General features: G+C 45.0%; 1 protein-coding gene across 1 annotated transcript in view; it reads left to right on the forward strand.

The window, feature by feature from the left end:
* Nucleotides 1–3,184: 3,184 nt before the first annotated feature.
* The window catches only part of LOC135385446 (major facilitator superfamily domain-containing protein 6-like), a 41,686-nt gene continuing 26,852 nt past the window's right edge, over nucleotides 3,185–18,018 (forward strand). The window contains exons 1-2 of the mRNA XM_064614762.1: nucleotides 3,185–3,385; nucleotides 3,498–3,614. Of these exons, the coding sequence (XP_064470832.1) occupies nucleotides 3,554–3,614 (61 nt within the window). The 5' untranslated portion in view covers nucleotides 3,185–3,385; nucleotides 3,498–3,553. The remainder of the gene's footprint in view (nucleotides 3,386–3,497; nucleotides 3,615–18,018) is intronic.

Genomic DNA, 18,018 nt, shown 5'->3' on the forward strand with positions numbered 1-18,018 from the left:
CTCTCCTCCAGCGGAGGGGCTATGTAGCATCATCGTCATCGCCGCGCACCGAGCTTAGCACGGTCCCCGTGCGCTGCGAATAAATCACTTTCGATTGACCTTCCGAGGCTCCCGGTTGTCCCTTCTTGGATCGCGCTACACTGGTGACCCGGACAAAGAACATCACGTCCGGGTCACCAGTGTAGCGCGATCCAAGAAGGGACAACCGGGAGCCTCGGAAGGTCAATCGAAAGTGATTTATTCGCAGCGCACGGGGACCGTGCTAAGCTCGGTGCGCGGCGATGACGATGATGCTACACTATCGTCGCGTATCTCGCCGACCGCGGTCTCTCCGTTTCACCCAGCAAGACTGTAGCCATGGTGTTCACTCGTCGATCATTCACGAGGTTCCCGCTCGTCATTGAAGGTTCACCACTGCCATTTGTCCCGTATTGCAAGTACCTGGGCGTGGTACTCGACCGTGACCTTTCCTGGTCTCGCCAGGATTTCCTCTCTTAAGACTTTCACTTAAGATCAAGACTTTAAGACTCTCACCACCAAGATCAACAGCTACGTGACGGTTCTTCGTTGTCTCGCTTAACGAAGTTCTATATCATAACCAAGCTGCACTTCTATGCAAAATGTGTAAATCAAACGCGGAAGGAAAAGAGGGCAAGGCTGAGGTTATCTAAACAAAGCCGCCTTTTATAAGTTATCTTCTTTGTCTTTGCGCTCAGTGCTGCTTTGCAAAGTTCACTTGTATTTGTTCTTCATGGATTTTAGTTTGTGAAGGTACACTTCCCGAAATTCATGTACATAAGTTAGCATTCTTGCTCAGCTGTGACGCTTTTTTATGGGTTTGCTTGACGAAGGGGAAGCGTTTTCAGAATAAAAGTACCTCTAGTATGAGAATGTCTTTCTAGTGGATTTTTGGTGGCTGAAGACCTAAAATGCCAACTAATTTAGCTTGACGACAAACTGAAAAGAAAAAGGAACACCCGCGCTTTGAAATTGTGAGCAATGCGTCCAGCATCGTTCCACGGAAGCTGTACGAAAAAAAAAGTGAAGTCCTAATATGCTTAATTTCAGACAGTGGGAGTACATAATTCACGAAACAGTCTATGCCGTTTAAAATGGGATGTACAAACGCATTCTTGTCCGTGTTTTCGTTTTATTCCAATCCTCACCCTGGTTTTCATGTACAGCGAAGCCTGCGAACTGGCATCGCTACTCCGTGCAGCGCCATCTGTCGGTTTCTTCCGGGGACAGCTCGCTCCGGCGCCCGCGAACGTCACACCAGGTACATATTCTAGCCACCATCCCCACTCCGGACCGGTTTTGGTCCTTTGTGCTACCCACGTGGATTTGTTTTGACCCGCGCCGAGCATGGTTCGATAGAGAGCCGCTAGGATACGACACGTAAGTGAAAGAGGTCCATTTGGCGCAAATCGGAACTTCAACGTCCGCCATCTTCATCGAAGAATGACTCCGACCGTTCGAAAATTCCCAGGGTAGGGTGGCTACTCCAGGGCCACGTGACGCTACGTCATACCCAACTCGCGGGTTGCTCGGGTTCAGTCTTGGGTAGTAACGAAGTTATTTTTAACTTGTAATTATATATAGTTACTTTTGATAGTTACATTTCCAAAGAAGTAGCTTTTAACTGTAACTAGTTACTATTTCTGTGAATGTAACTCCAAAATGTAACTAGTTACTCGAATAAATGTCGTTCCATTTTTTTCTTCTTTACCCTACCTTCCCCTACACTCTTAGAAATGAACTTCACCGCATAGCACGCTCCTAGCCAACCATGATCTCGAGTGATATCGTTATCTTCCCTGATTCGTTAAAAATGGGAGGCGTACGCCTTTTCTGTGACAATTATGAACAGCATAAGTGTCACAAAAAAGCCGTACGCCTCCTGTTTTCAGCAAATCAGGGCAGATAACGATAACATTCGAGATCATGGTTGGCTATGGGCGTGCTATGCGGTGAAGTTCATTTTTAAGAGTGTACTTCCCCCTAACAGTGTCTTCCTTCCTTTTATCCGTAATCGGTATGTGCCCCGTGCCTTGGGCTCTTGACCAAGCAGTGAATTCCAGCTTTGCGAACAGAAATTAGTGGAAGTTAGTGACCCTCAACGGTCGGAGTGAGTCATATGTTAGTAATAGTGTCACCGCCCTAGCACGGGATGCTGCCTCCTGTGGATATCGACAAGGGCATGATTATGCACAAAGATAAACTTTCCGGTCAGCTCACTTGCGCTCCCACCAGTCCAATGGGTAATCCTGCTCCGGTTGCTGCCATTATGAGCTTCCGTGGCCGCTGTATGAAGCAACCTTCGAGTTTTTATCATGGAAGAACGAGAATAATTTAATTGTAAAGTGGCAAGCGATGGAATAAGACGTACTCGGCAAATAGGACGTCAACATGAAACCTGAAAAAGCATCTTGAGGCGGGTTCCTTGTTCTTGTGTATATATATATATATGTATATGTCTCTCTCTCTCTACACGCTACGAAACGCGTGCGTGTCACCGTGGTCTTCTTTTTCACCGCGATGAGCCAGATCGCACGCAAATGTCGTATTTTTCCGTGTGGGATAACCGCGTATTAACTTATACTGCCTATCGTTAAGCGCAAGACAACTTTTATCGCACTTCAGTAAATGTAAATAAATATGTTTTTAACAATTGTATCACCCTCTCATGGTCATTTTTATAAAAAGTAACTGTAATGTAACTAAGTTACTTTTTATCAGTAACTATAACTAGTTACTCGACCAAGAAAGTAACTATAACTGTAACATAGTTACTATTCTTCGCAGATAAACTGTAACTGTAATTCAGTTACTCTTTAGAAGTAACTTACTCAAGACTGCTCGGGTTGAATAAAAAACGCACCCTATATAGTGACTATAGTATTCGAGAGGATGTCCGTCTTGCTGTAGAACACAACCGCAAAAACGGCACCCTTCCACGCTGTTCTCATACTTATTTTTTTATCTAGCGAATAAAAAATGTATAAAACACGAAGTGTCAGTTGAACGCTGCATAAGAAATACCACTCGAAATTGCGCTGCCTCCTACCACATGCCGACTCGCGGCATCTTCCCTCTCAGTTTCCTCGACGGCCTTGTCGCATAAACTAAAGTAGGCTTGACGTAGAGATTGTCGCATTGGCTTTAACCGATAACGAGCTGAGTGGAAGCCGGCCGACTGCCCGACTACTTCACGTTCACTATTGAGTTTCGCAAACGCGTTTCTCTCTAGGCAAGGTGGGTGAATTCCTCGCGTCACCGGAGAATAGTCTAGCGGAGCGTGTTTACGGTGCGGAAGAGAATGAACGACTCCGCCGTCGAGAAGCTGTAGAGGCGTCCAGACATACGTGTGCCGAGCTGCAGAGAGGTGGGAGAGGAGAATTGTTTGTCCCAATTGTTGTCTCCCCTCACCCAAACTTACGGAATCGCGTGCAATGACATCACACTCACTCCTTATTTTCTTTCCTGGCTTGGGTCAGGGTTTCGAAATACGCCGTCCGGACGTTTGAAGATTGGATCTTGGAATCCAGACAGGATGATCACGGTGCGATGGAAGGAAGTGCCCATGAAAGCGCACTATTTCTTCTATTATTCCGGTGAGTCGTTGACTTCGCGACCGAAATCGTCTGCGCTGTCGGTGTTTTGTCGCGCAACCCATCGTTTGTTTTGTGTGGTAGCAGTGAGACCTGTCAGAGTGCTAGAATATAGCAGTCACGGCAAAGAACGATATTGAGCCACCAATGGAATGATCCAGCCATAGGCTATTATTTTTCGTGCAAACTCGCCCTAGTCTCAGCTAGGCATGTGTGACGACAACAACAAATACATGTAGTGACAATGTGTGCGAAAATAGATTACACAGGCACCAGCGTGATTCATTGTAATTCGTGGGTGCAGTCTCGGTTTCGTCTCAGGGGTTGACAGGACTCCGTAAGGAAGGTATGACCACCGTATCTGCTGACATTTTGAGGTTCTTGGGCTTCTCGGGTATCTTTTTTTATTCAAATACCTTAAGGGCTATGGGGGATGCTTGCAATATCCGTGATAGTGACTACTGTGCCATCGCGAGAATGACTACCCGCCAAAAGTGCCTTGCGCATAGAGTCGAAGAAGCTAACCTAAAATGAGAAAAGATGTACCTCACAAGGGTTTCAGTGATCCACTTCGCTCAATCAACTTCTGCGTTTAAAAGGGATGAGAATAGTGTGTCGTAGCATCATTTCTGATAACGACGGCACAGCTCAATATCGACGTTCACGCTAAATAACGAAGCGATCTTTGTTCTTAGGCTGAACTTATGATTTATGCCAACTTAACAACCTCAATTTGCTCAATACGGCTAGCCAACTGTTGCCAAAGGCTCTAACTCTCGTATCCGTCTTGCTGTGCTCTAACGAGGAAGTGATTTTGTTTTCCTCACAGTACACTAGGCGTTCAAAAAGCCTTACACTCTTAGTATTTTCAACATCAACATCAACATCTTAGAAATGACGGTGGTTGTGGTGTTGCTGGAAGGGGCTCGCCGTTGTCGGCAGGATGGCCAGTAGTTAACTACATGTAACTAAACTACCTCATTGTAGTTAAAAAGTAGTTATCAACTACTTCCAGAAGTGTAGTGGCAACTACTAGTTAAACTACTATTTAGAGTAGTTAACTACAGTATAGTTAGGTTACTGCAGGCAACAACTACTTCCGATTTTCCCGCAAGCTTTACGGCACGATTGTGCTTCCGACTTTTACCTTGAGCTACTTGTTTGATGAGAACGGCGGTGCAGAGCAATTGTGCCGTGCATCTGTACTAAATCTTCACTTTTAAAGCTTGTCTACTGAAGCCTCGTTTGTTGTGAAATAATTCTGTAACTTAGTTTGTCGCGTAGGCGCAGAAAGAATCCAACCGCAAGCTTTGTGTTTGACGATCGTAGCGGCCTGCGTAATACCTTGGTTACCGTCCTGGTATGCACATAACTGCATAGAATGGCTACGTGATCGATCATCGTGGCTAAGCGAAAAGATTTTACTGTCCGTAGTGGCGCAATCGGCAGCCACCACAATATTTGTGCATGGCGCATTGATTTGTGACGAAGGAGCCTGAGTGTATATCTCGTACATGGTCCGTCGTATGTTGTGTGTACCTTTATAGCGGAAGCTTTCACTCCATAGAAAATATTTCCGCAACAAGCTTTTTTGTCAGCGCATAATATACAAGGGACAGGCAGTGGATTTTACGACAGTATGTGCACGTAGCCACCAGAGTATATTTTAAATATCATTATCACTGCTTGTGATTCATATTTAAGTGTCCAACAACACTACAAGGGATTGGTGTTGGTGGACAACGTTAAGTAGTTATAGATGTAGTTAAAATACATTGCAGTAGTTAAAGAAGTGGCTTTAACTACTCCCCTGAAAAGTAGTTGAACTACTAGTTAAACTACTCCATCGCAATGTAGTTACTACTTATAGTTAAACTACTCTAGAAGTAGTCAGTTGCCATCACTGGTTGTCGGCCTCACAGATGTGGGCAACGTCACGAACGACGCCCTGGGGGAATGTGCGTCCTGGGCCGACTTCTAAGGGAACTGTGCGGACTCTTAGAAATGAACTTCACCACATTGCACTCTCCTAGCCAACCATCATCCAACCAATGACAACGTTCTCGCCACTGATTTGTTGAAAATGGGAGACGGAGCCTATTCTGTGCCGTGCATAATGATCACAAAATAGGCTCCGCCTCCCGTTTTCAACCAATCGTTGAAGGGCGAGAACGTTGTCATTCGGGATGATGGTATAATTCTAAAGATATGTGTATTGTGGTTGGTTCCTCCTTACGAAACTGCACTGTTAAAAATGAACTTCACCACATAGCACGCTCCTAGCCAACCATCACCCCGAATGACAACATTCTCGCCTTAGATTTGTTGAAAACAAGGGCAGGAGCCTATTCTGTGCCGTGCATAATGATCACAAAATAGGCTCCGCCTCCCGTTTTCAACCAATCGCTGAAGGGCGAGAACGTTGTCATTCGGGATGATGGTATAATTCTAAAGATATGTGTATTGTGGTTGGTTCCTCCTTACGAAACTGCACTGTTAAAAATGAACTTCACCACATACCACGCTCCTAGCCAACCATCACCCCGAATGACAACGTTCTTGCCTTAGATTTGTTGAAAACAAGGGGAGGAGCCTATTCTGTGCCGTGCATAATGATCACAAAATAGGCTCCGCCTCCCGTTTTCAACCAATCGTTGAAGGGCGAGAACGTTGTCATTCGGGATGATGGTATAATTCTAAAGATATGTGTATTGTGGTTGGTTCCTCCTTACGAAACTGCACTGTTAAAAATGAACTTCACCACATAGCACGCTCCTAGCCAACCATCACCCCGAATGACAACGTTCTCGCCTTAGATTTGTTGAAAACAAGGGCAGGAGCCTATTCTGTGCCGTGCATAATGATCACAAAATAGGATCCGCCTCCCGTTTTCAACCAATCGTTGAAGGGCGAGAACGTTGCCATTCGGGATGATGGTATAATTCTAAAGATATGTGTATTGTGGTTGGTTCCTCCTTACGAAACTGCACTGTTAAAAATGAACTTCACCATATAGCACGCTCCTAGCCAACCATCACCCCGAATGACAACGTTCTCGCCTTAGATTTGTTGAAAACAGGGGGAGGAGCCTATTCTGTGCCGTGCATAATGATCACAAAACAGGCTCCGCCTCCCGTTTTCAACCAATCGTTGAAGGGCGAGAACGTTGTCATTCGGGATGATGGTATAATTCTAAAGATATGTGTATCGTGGTTGGTTCCTCCTTACGAAACTGCACTCTTAAAAATGAACTTCACCACATAGCACGCTCCTAGCCAACCATCACCCCGAATGACAACGTTCTCGCCTTAGATTTGTTGAAAACGGGAGGAGGAGCCTATTCTGTGCCGTGCATAATGATCACAAAATAGGCTCCGCCTCCCGTTTTCAGCAAATCAGGAGCGCGAACTGTGTCATTCAGGATGATGGTTGGCTAGGAGCGTGCTATGTGGTGAAGTTCATTTCTAAGAGTGTGGCAGCAAGTGTAGTAGGGAGGAATGTTGTCACATTAAAGAAAAGATCTCTACACCAGAAAGTTGACTTCGCCCAGCCACCGGTATGTCAATGCTTGAAATGACATTTAGAATCATGTGCGACAATTGCTATGGATTCATTATCGCAGTTTCTTTAAGTGGCAGTTGAACGCATTTGAAACCGCTGTTTGAAGCAACCGCAAAGAAATTGGATAGGATACAGATGGTCCCGATCGTTAAAGCTCCATGACAGATTTTGTCTTCCGGAGGTACCGAAGAAGATCTGGATGGCTGAAGTATGGGAAGGAGAATCAGTGCCGAAACCGACATAACAAGAAAATGAGCTTTCTGGACCGGCCCGCTTTGAGAGGCGCTCTCGGTGCCATCTCTGCGTGACACCTGCAGCATGCATCGCCCGCCGTCTAGAAAGAAAACTATGGTGGACTATAAGAAAACGTCCGCGCGACGTGATTAGGGTTGCCACGTTTCGTAGTGAAAAATACCGGCTGAGGGAGAGGAGGTGGAATAGGGGGAAAGGCTCACGGGAAATGGAAAGTGGGTGAGGGGTGGACGAGCACACACATAGAGAGAGAGAGGGAGCGTGCTCGCTCAAGGTAATACGAGGAAACTTATGTTCCTGTGTGTGGCTGGATCATTGATGTTAGAAATTGCTATAAACAGGCATGAACGCTACACTGGATCGTATTGGAGCAACCGGATTGGACTGCCACTTACTTTGAAAAACGCATCGACGCAGACAAACTCTTCTTTGCAGGCGGAGATCTCATGTTGGTTGTATACGAACTAAGTTCTATCTGGCTCGACACAACCACGAACAGCTTTGCACAACCACTAATGTTGTCTCCTCCGAACACAAGACTTAATGAATAATACTAATACTAGTAATGAATAACTAAGAAAACGACTGGTGACTGCGGAGTTGGATCTGTGCTCCAGATTCATTCAAGCTGTAGTGGAAGGTTGAAGGGAAAACACAGCAAGAGCCCCTGAGAAAGATCTTGAGCCACAAATACCGGCAAAAAGCTGCCGGTATCACTTTCCTACCGGCAACCGGCAGAGCGAGCAAATAACCGGCCGTGCCGGTATAATACTGGCCTTGTGGCAACCCTAATCCGTGATAGAGTGACCGAAAGGTATTTCTACAGAGACGAGATTAGACTTCTGCAATGATGATTGCACTGTGCGTCGGTTGCATCGTTGGACTTTTGTTTCGGTCATACAGGGTGTCCCAGAAAACGTGTCATTGAATTATAATTAAAAAACTACACCACCTAGAGTCATGCGGTCAACGGTATTTGTTCTTACTGGGTTTTTGCCCCCTTCTAACGAGAATGTCGTGTAACGTAAGTTTAATTATGTAAATTTTTGCGAGCTTAAGTCAGAAATTTACCTAGTAAAGGTCACTTTTTTACCCCACCAATGTGAAGAGCGTGTCTAATTTACTCAAATTAATTATAATTGACAGGGATATTCAGGAGCTATCCCATCGGAAAAAATAGCCGAACATCATGCTCTACGAAGGTCGCACAGAATAGCGCACGATGAATTTTTCAGCGCAATCTGTGTCAGTCCGACGAAAGGAGGTTGGAAACCCAGCCCACCTCGGCATCGCTGAAAGAGATATCGCAGGCATGGCTTATCACGTCCGACTTTCGCTGGGATAATGCTTTCCCTCTCCCAATTTTAGGAACTGTTACTTTTTCTACTATCACTCTGTGGGCTGGCTTCGGAACCTCCTTTCGTCGGACTGCGAGCGATTGTGCTCAGAAAGACATCGCGCGTTATGGTCCGGTGCTCCGAAAAGCATGATATTCGGTGATTTTTTCCGATGGGATAGCTCGTTAATATCACTGCCAATTATCATGAATTTGAGTGAATTCGGCACGCTCTTCATATTGGTGGGGTAAAAAAGTGACCTTTACTTGGCAAATTTCCGAGTTGAGTTCGCAAATATTTACATAATTAAACTTGGGGTACATGATATTAACTTTACAAGGTGGCAAAAACCTAATAAGAACAAATGCCGTTGACCGCATGATTCTAGGTGGCGTAGTTTTTTTATTATAATTCAATGACACGTTTTCTGGGACACCCTGTATATGGTTATGCGAAGAAAATGTAAGGAGTTTGAAAAATAAATTACGTAGAAATTACCGAAGGGAAAATATAAAACACACCCCGCGACAACTTCCGGTCCCACGAAGACTTCCCCCTCCTTCCGTTACTTGCAGTAACCCTCGTTAATCGTGGTGCTTGCTGTTTGTTGTTATTTTTCGAGTAGTTATTTTAGATGTGTTTCGAAGATCAGAGCGCATTCGTACCGTTGGAGAGCATCTTTCTCACACATGACGTTACCGCAGCATCCTTACGAGCCGAGATGCTCGGAATCCAACCTGGGTGGTTGAGGTGTGTGGGTGGTGAGGCTGCAAGAATAACAACAGTTCACCAGCAATTCTTTCCGGTACCAATACCGGCTTCAGTGCAAAGCAGCGATCAGTGGTGCAAAATATAATAATAAAAGGGTAATTGGAGTATGTTTACACGCTTTTGTATCTCATATTTATTGTAGATTTCTAATAGGGCAATACCGATAGTCATTTACTTGAACCCATGTTATGAACACCGCAGAGTATAGAGTAACAGTCCTTGGACGGTAGAGTAGGTGATTGGCGATTCTGATTGTGCAACAATAGCACGATTGCTGTAAAGACTGTGAAGTGTGCGTACGAGGATGAAGCATGACAAAACCATACACCACATCACCGGAAATGAGCCAAATTTACTGCAGCTGCCTCTGCTGTAAAGGGTTGTTTATACTTCAACTGCAAACAGTGTAGCTCGTGCAGCGTCCCCCGGCGCAATCGGGCGCTTACGGCATGCTACACTGGCTTTCATGCGCTGTTTCTACTTTGTCTTCATCTTCGCTTGAGTATTTCTATAGTATTTCAGCCGTTGGCGGTGAACCTCGTTCACGGAGTGACCTCGTTGCACGCGTTGCATTGGGAAATTGGGAAATCTGGTGTCGTTCTCGCCAGGCACGACATGATTACAAGAGCACCTTCTGCTTTATCCGAACCCACACATCATGCCTATGTTGAACATATTTTGACGATGATTGGAGCGTTTCATCGCCACAGGCGATACCTCGATCGTTGCGGTCTGGGTGATTTTAAGCAGAGTCGTGCAGGGTGGTCCGGTCGACCGCTCAGATTTTTAGGAGCTTAATGGGCACCTTCCAAATTTTTTGACGGTGAGGGGAGTCAGAATTGAGTGCCTGTATCATGGGGTCACACGGAAATGTGCGAAGTATGGTGCAACTGATCACCTAGCTCGTGAATGTAAGGCTCATGGATGCCGCTGGTGTGGGTCTTACTACGAGGTGGAGTGTGGGAAATGTAAAAGTGATCTGGCAAGAAAGAGGGACGTCCTGGCAGATGTATGGCCATCGGCTTGGGGAGGCGTGGCTGAGCCAAAGAGTACCCCATGGGTGACAGAGGAGAACTTTTCACGTTTGGAAAGTACAGAGCAGCAGGAAGTGTAGCAGGAGGTTGTAGAGGAAGCAAACAAGTCGGTCACCACAATCGTAGAGAAGGATGGTGAAGTTAAAATGAATGAAGTAGTCAGTAGGAAGAAAGAGAGAGAAATAGGGGCCTGTGATAAGCAGCAAGAGGTAGAAGAGAAAGGTTTAGAGCATGAAATGAAGGTCAGCGAGGAGGTGGAGGGAACCGCAAGTGATGAAAGGGAGAGTGAAGGAACGGAAAGTGAGGGTCAGAGGCTCGCAATGGCAATGTTGAAGAGGAAGCAAGTCCGGACGATGCTTCCTCTGTAACAAGCACAACCTTAAGCGTGTCTTCAATGTCACAAGTTACATATTCTGACAGTAGAGAAAGCTTCCACAGGATGGTATCAGACGAAATTGGGGGACAAGAAAGCGAATAAGTTGATAAGAAGGGTCGTGGTATGGCTTTGAAAAGGAGAAGGGTATCTAGAAAGGCAAAAAAAAAAAAGGTGACAGAAAGCAGGGAAGGGTAACGGATGTATTTTCGTTACCGCTATATTTTCGTTTCCGTTATCCGTTTCTCATGCCAGCTTTTAATTTCGTTCCCGTTACGTTTCCGTTACTGTTTCCGGTAATGGAACGGCTGTTACAGAGCTGCGGGAGGACAGCCCGTCCGGCTCTGTGAGCACCCTGTTATGCGCAAGTGCTGCTTCGGTGTCACGCGTACATAATAAACAAGTAATTTTACGTCGTTGGGTTGCGCACATCTTGGAAGATTTTTGAACATGTCTTCAGTCACTCTGAGTCTAGCAACCCAAGATGGGCGTAACCTTCATCCAATGTTGCATTCATAGGCGGACGCTCTCAGTAGTAAACAATACTCCCACTGTGAAATGAATAAATTACAAAAAAAATCGTATGCTGTTATCGTCGTGCTATGTTGGAGTAGAGTGCGTGGAGTCTATGTTGTGCAAGTCCTATGTCTTGATGTCATGTAGGTAGGTAATGTCACAAGTAGGTAAGCGAGTGATGCACCCTCGATATTGCGCTTTCTTTCCATGCTGTCGTGTAGTATTTAGAGCATTACAGGGAGTGGAGTCATCAAAATACAAAAATAAAATGAAAAGTCACTGAAATGTCATCGCACAAGTGTAATAGCCACTACCCGAATTCAATACCGGAAGACAATTTTCGTTTCCGTTTCCGGTATTGGAGGAAAGTGGTATGCGTTTCCGTTTCCGTTATCGTTACCATCTCCAATTTCGGTAATACACCGTTTCTGTTTCCGTTGCCATTACCGTTTACCCTTCCCTGACAGAAAGGCGAAGGTTGATATTTAAGACAAAGTTGTTAAAGGTATTACCGTGTCGGGCAGTTGAGTCTCCTCCACTGCACTCCACTCCACTCCATTATGACATTCAAATTCCTAACATTTAATGCTAGAGGATTTAGAAGTAAGCCGAAACAAAATGAAGTAATTGAACTATCGAAATTTTTTTGAGTTAACTATATCCTAATTCAAGAGACGCATTGGCACAAACAACAAGAAACAATGGAATTCGATAAAATATTTAACACAAAGTCGTACTGGAGTTATGGAACGCACAACTCAAAAGGGGTTGGAATTATTTTCCTACAGCCAAGGAGCATAGGAGTACTTAAATTCGAAAAAGGCATCGGTGGGAGAGTAATTACGGTGGACATAGCTCACGAAGGGGCAGTATTTAGAATAATTAACGTGTATGTGTCAAATATAGCAAAAGAATCGGAGGAGTTCTATAATTATAAGGATGAACTTCCGCATTATTTTATTGGGGCTCGTAATTTTATACTTGGTGGGGACTTTAACTGCGTAACTGATACTAGAGATACATCATCAGGAAAACATTCCAACAGTAGTGGTGCTAGACACTTGGAGTGGGCAGTACAAAAATTCCAACTACAAGATGTGTGGACAACAGCAGGTGAGGGAGGAACGGGTTTTACCCGCCTGAATAAAAAAGGGGGAACCAGAATCGACAGAATATATGTATCAAGTCGAATGGCATAGAAAGTAAGAGTCGTCTTAAAACCATCGAAACAATTGACATTTCCGATCACAAGCACTGTAAGTATCTGACGACCGCGCGTTAAGACTTACCGAGCCGATGCGATGGTTACCATGTTGCGGAAGAAGCACCGCATAGTTTACGCTGGCAAAATACTGTTATCTTTTGGGGTTATGACGGTGAAAATATGTCGGTAAGCGGCAAAACGACATGTAAACAAAGTCACATGACCTCAAAATGACGTTTTCTATGACGTGCGACCACGACAAGATGGCAGTTTTGCCAAAAGCACCCACTTGAGGGTAGTTACAACAATGGTGGGTTTGTGTCACCCCTGTGGGGCATTGCCACTGACCTCTATAGTAATAGGCTGGGTAGCGGATAGAGGGTGCAACCGTAGGGTCACCGGCCGCCATCTTGCGAAGCTGAAAACCTTGCCGTCCGCGACTCAGCTGCATATTCTGCATGCGCCTTTGCGTAGCTTTTTTGTGGTGTAATGGCCGCCTGCTGTGGTTATGGGTGTACTGCCCGTACTTGCAAGGCACCGGGAACGACATTTCACAAGTAAGTGACTTAGTTTTACAAATAAATGTGATTAGTCCACGAGTGGGACGACAAAACGTTGCTGTTGAAGCATGTGCGCGGCACTTTGTGACTCGTATCTCAAGATCTAAACGTTAAACTTGAAGCAGTACGTCATCTGGATAGAGTCATTGTGATAGTCCAGACTTCCTGCAGTTCACGGGTATGGTCTCGGCACGCAGCAGGCGTTGAAGTGCGCTTTCAGGTGTCGGATCTACGGCTCAGTTTGTTGGTCACGGTATCGACGATTGCTTCTTGGATCAGCCTTGTCATACCTGCCGTAATTGATGGCATAAATTGTTCAATGCAGGTTCCCTCACAGCCGCCCACAACATTTAAAAAGCGTGTGGTGAATGTCAAGCGAAAGGACTGGACGCCGTCGAGGACATCACTGGTCTGCAGTAAACATTTTAAAGACAGGTGCTTCGACAGAACGGGGCAAACCGTTCCACTGAGGCCTGACGCTGTGCCCAACAAGTTCGACTTCCCAGAACACCTCCAGAAAGTAATAATGCATACGTCATATGTAGAGGCCGGATTTATATGCACTAAAAGCTGGTTGAACAAACATGCATGAAAGATTCATTAATCTTGCTCAAAATATGCACTTCTAGAAATTCACTTGCATGCATTTAAAACACGCAACAAATTCACTGGGGCAAAAGTATCTTATTTTATGCAGTGTACAAAAAGCATGCAGCGTTGACAGCATAGATCGAGAAGTTACCCGTCAAAAGGAACTCCCTACGAAGTTACCATTGTGAAAAATGTAACTAAGTTAATAACGAAGTTATTCAGCCCGAAACGTAACTCGCAGTTACGGAGTTACTTAAAAAAAGAACGAGTTACTCCCAAGTTACTTCGGACACAAAATAGCACTACACAGGTGCAGCGCGTGTGAGCAGTTGAGTTCGACCTTCAGTTGCCTGCGTTGAGTTTTCGTTTGTGTCCAACAACGCGAACGCTTTGCATCTTATTCCCTGTGGGCACACAATGGTTCAGCTTGCAGCGGTTCTTACTTCCTGAACAGAATACTGTCATTGACTGAACATCACGTTTTATGACATAAAATGCCATGGAAGAACCGGAGAGACAGCAAGAAAACAAGTGGACGTGAGTGAAAAATGAATTAAAAGTAACTTGGAACTTGCATGAAGGGCACCTTAAAGCTGCAACTAGTACAATATATGAAAACACTCCTGAATAATGCATTCATATGCAGTTAAAAGCCACTCCATATTGGATAGGACAGTACTAAGATGGGCAAAAGCATATAAATAAAAAAGTATTGCATGAAAATTTTGCCTAACGTACGAACTCGTATTAGTGGGACATACAAACACACCAGCCACATGTCCCTTTTGTGCTTTCCAGCATGTTTACTTAGAGACAATAAATAATTTTTCAACCTCCGAATGTGTACTCTTTATTCTACCTGCTTAAGTTTGCGACAACATATGTTTGAATGCAGCCCAAATGAAAACAATGTGATCCGTCTGATCAAAGGAATTTCCCAGTGCTACAGCAGTATCGGACTGTACCACCTTGCCAAGGAATATACAGAGAAGGTGACAGCCAGGCCTCATCTGCGAAAGAAATTGTCAAGGTTGATCGTATTCGACAACCAGTAATGCACACTACTCACTTACCTGGTTGACTGCTTCAAACTTGCTGTTGCAACTGGACTTGTGATACTTTGATGTTGGAGCTTTCACCACGAGACCTTGCTACTTAGCCTTTTTATGACTTATTCACTCTACCTCTAGTCATTTGGAACGGTCTTTATCACCATTTACCTCCCCAGTGCACATATTTCTATTCGATATGTTTTTACAGTCATATAGCCTTTATATCACATACTTAATATCATTCTAGTCCTTTGGAAGTGCTTTAGTGCCGTTCGGCATTTCGTGTCATAACTAGTCATATCTAAACTTCCTGTGCAAAGCATAATGTTTATACCCAAGCATATTAAGGTAGTTTCGTAAACAAACGTGCCAAACATTGCTGAATGCTGAGAGTCAGCTCTGGGAATTTTGCTCCCTGGCATCCCACACCCCCGAGCAGAAAGGAAATGGGAGAAACACGAGAAGCAACAGGGCTGCACACGCTGACAGACGACAAAGGAAACGTAACACAACAAATACAACACCACACAAAACCAGAAATCACATAATCGAAGTTCAAAGTCCAAAATTGGAACGACACGACCTCACACGAGTACAAAATAGACAGGAAATAACATGTATGTGACGAGATTTCACACAAAAAACGTAAGGAACCCAATCATGAGGGATTTCTGCAGCGATCCGTTGCAAAATTTTAGCGAAGCAGCAAGGGAAGCGCTCACAAACAGCAAAACTTCTCACAGCTTACATGCATTCCAATGGGCTGTAATGGCTCTTTTGAGCACCGCAATATGGCGGCCGGTTGGCGTACCCTTTCCCGCGATACCCTCACCCATCCGCTATCCAGCCTTATCCATAGAGATCAGTGGGCATTGCCGAAGTGTTGCCACACCTACAGATTTATCATGGGATCTACCTACATTTTGAAAAATCTACAGATCTACAGGGATTTCTGGAAATCTCATGATTTGTTGCTCGAACGAATGGATCGCTCGACACAGTACGTGCGGTACGTGTTTCGCATCAGTGCACAAAACGACACTGATGAAAAACGTCAGCAGAACACGGGAATGAGTGTTTGACCGACTATTCTTTCGAAGATTTTCTGCAGTTTTTTTATGAAAACGAAGCGAAAAAATAGCCTCTCAACGACCACCATAACTGGCCTCCCGCACACAAAACACATGCTGTTGGTCGACCACGAAACTGGCGAGGCTCGCCGGAGGAGAAGGACGTCTGCAGCGAACGAACCATTGGCAAGCCTCACTCAACGCGAAATCAGTTTTCTTGAGTATTTGTGTGCGCGTTACCAGTTTGCCTCACAGACTTGACCTGGCTGGCTTTGAAGTGAAACCACAATGTTTATAATTCGCGTCACGCATATACGCTTTCATTATGTCTGTGGAAATAATATATCGAGCTTTATTGTTTTTGTGGTTCATTGTGATCTTCGCTCATCACTGTGATTGTGGAACGAGCGAGAGAAATATTCCTACTACACGCGATACGTTATTCTTGCATTGGAGCGCTACAGCTGATGTGATACACATGTCAAAGTACTGAAATCTACGTGCAGGGACACTTTTTTTGTGATTGTAGTGGACACTTAAGTCCGCTGCAATCACAAAAAAACGCTACGTCGTAAACCGAAACCGAAAGTTCCTACGCGTAACGGCAGTGCGCCGCAGCAATGAATTCCGGCTGTGGTCTTCAGCAGTGGAACGAAATAAGCCCTTGCTATTCTACTAATTTATAGACGCAGGCAGACATTCCAGATTCGAAGGCAAAACGTTCAAGTCGCTGAGTGTTGAGTGGCTACAGATTTTTAGCTCTATCTACAGATTTTTCGGACTCAGATCTATAGAAAATATTGTTTTACGTGTGGCAACACTGCATTGCCGTCATTCGCAACCGCCGGAAGCGGAACATCGTGCGCGGACGACGGTTGACGAAGGAGGACGAAGCGGTTGTTGTAAATCTCGTGAATGCACGTAGTCAGGTAAGCACATTTCTGTTCGCACATCCTGTTTTGAGCGTGATGCACCGTATGCCTGGCTTTGTTCAACTTATGTGACACCAGTAAATCGTGGCTCGCGTTTGTTGTGAAGCGTCTCTCTAGTTCAGCGTGTACGTCCTGGCTCGTAGGGTGATCAAGGCGCTCTTGTTGTAATGTATCGCTGCGGAAGGTGCCCTTGTGTTTTTAACACTCCGATTGACTAGTTGACCACCATAGAGGTGTACATGAAGCGAGCAGAATACCGTGCTGTCATGCATTATGTGCGTACACGGCGGCGACATGCAAAACTCGGATGTCACATTTTGGGACGTTACAAGAACACACGAGGGCGGTCGCCTCGAATCGATTTGCTCTCCGAATATCACGAAAGTATGTCACGTCCATTCGTGCTCGCGTCAGTTCACTACGAATATAGAGATAGTCACATATGAAGCAGCACATACGAGAGGGTCATGATCAGATGTCCTTATGAACGCTGCCAGAAGTAGTTCCGTGCCGTCCCCGCGTTTTGTGTGCACCTTCTTGTTCTTTCTTTGAAAAAATAAAACAGTGAGTCTAATTTCCTTTCTCTTTGAAGTGTTTTGATGCCAGAACTGACTGATGGGTGCACGTGATTCCTTCGTATGTTCTTCCTTAGAAAAAAATAAACGATTAGTATAACTGCATGTCAATTGCCCTGCTCCCTGTAACAGTTTCCTTTCTCTTTGCAGTATTTTGATGCCAGAGCTGACTGATGGGTGCACATGGTTCCTTCGTATGTTCTTCCTTTGAAAAAATAAACGGTGAGTATAATTGCATGTCAATTGCCCGGCTCCCTGTAACAGTTCCCTTTCTCTTTGCAGGGTTTTCATGCCAGAGGTGACTGGCGCATTTTCATCACTATGTACATAGAAAATAAATCCCAATGTGACAAACATCACAATGTGTTGGGCATGGTCATTGCTTAAACTGCTCTCATTGCTACGACTATATGTAGAAAAAAAAGAGGGGCTCCAGGGACGGGCACAGCATGATAAGGGTACACGGCATCGCCACGGCATACGGCACGGCATTACTGACCAATGCAGTTTTTCTAGCGACCACAGCACAGTAATGCTACACGGCGTATCCCTGTTAAAATTACTGGCCAATGCAGTATT

The sequence above is a fragment of the Ornithodoros turicata genome, chromosome 2 (assembly GCF_037126465.1).
Source record: "Ornithodoros turicata isolate Travis chromosome 2, ASM3712646v1, whole genome shotgun sequence".
NCBI classification, from domain to species: domain Eukaryota; kingdom Metazoa; phylum Arthropoda; class Arachnida; order Ixodida; family Argasidae; genus Ornithodoros; species Ornithodoros turicata.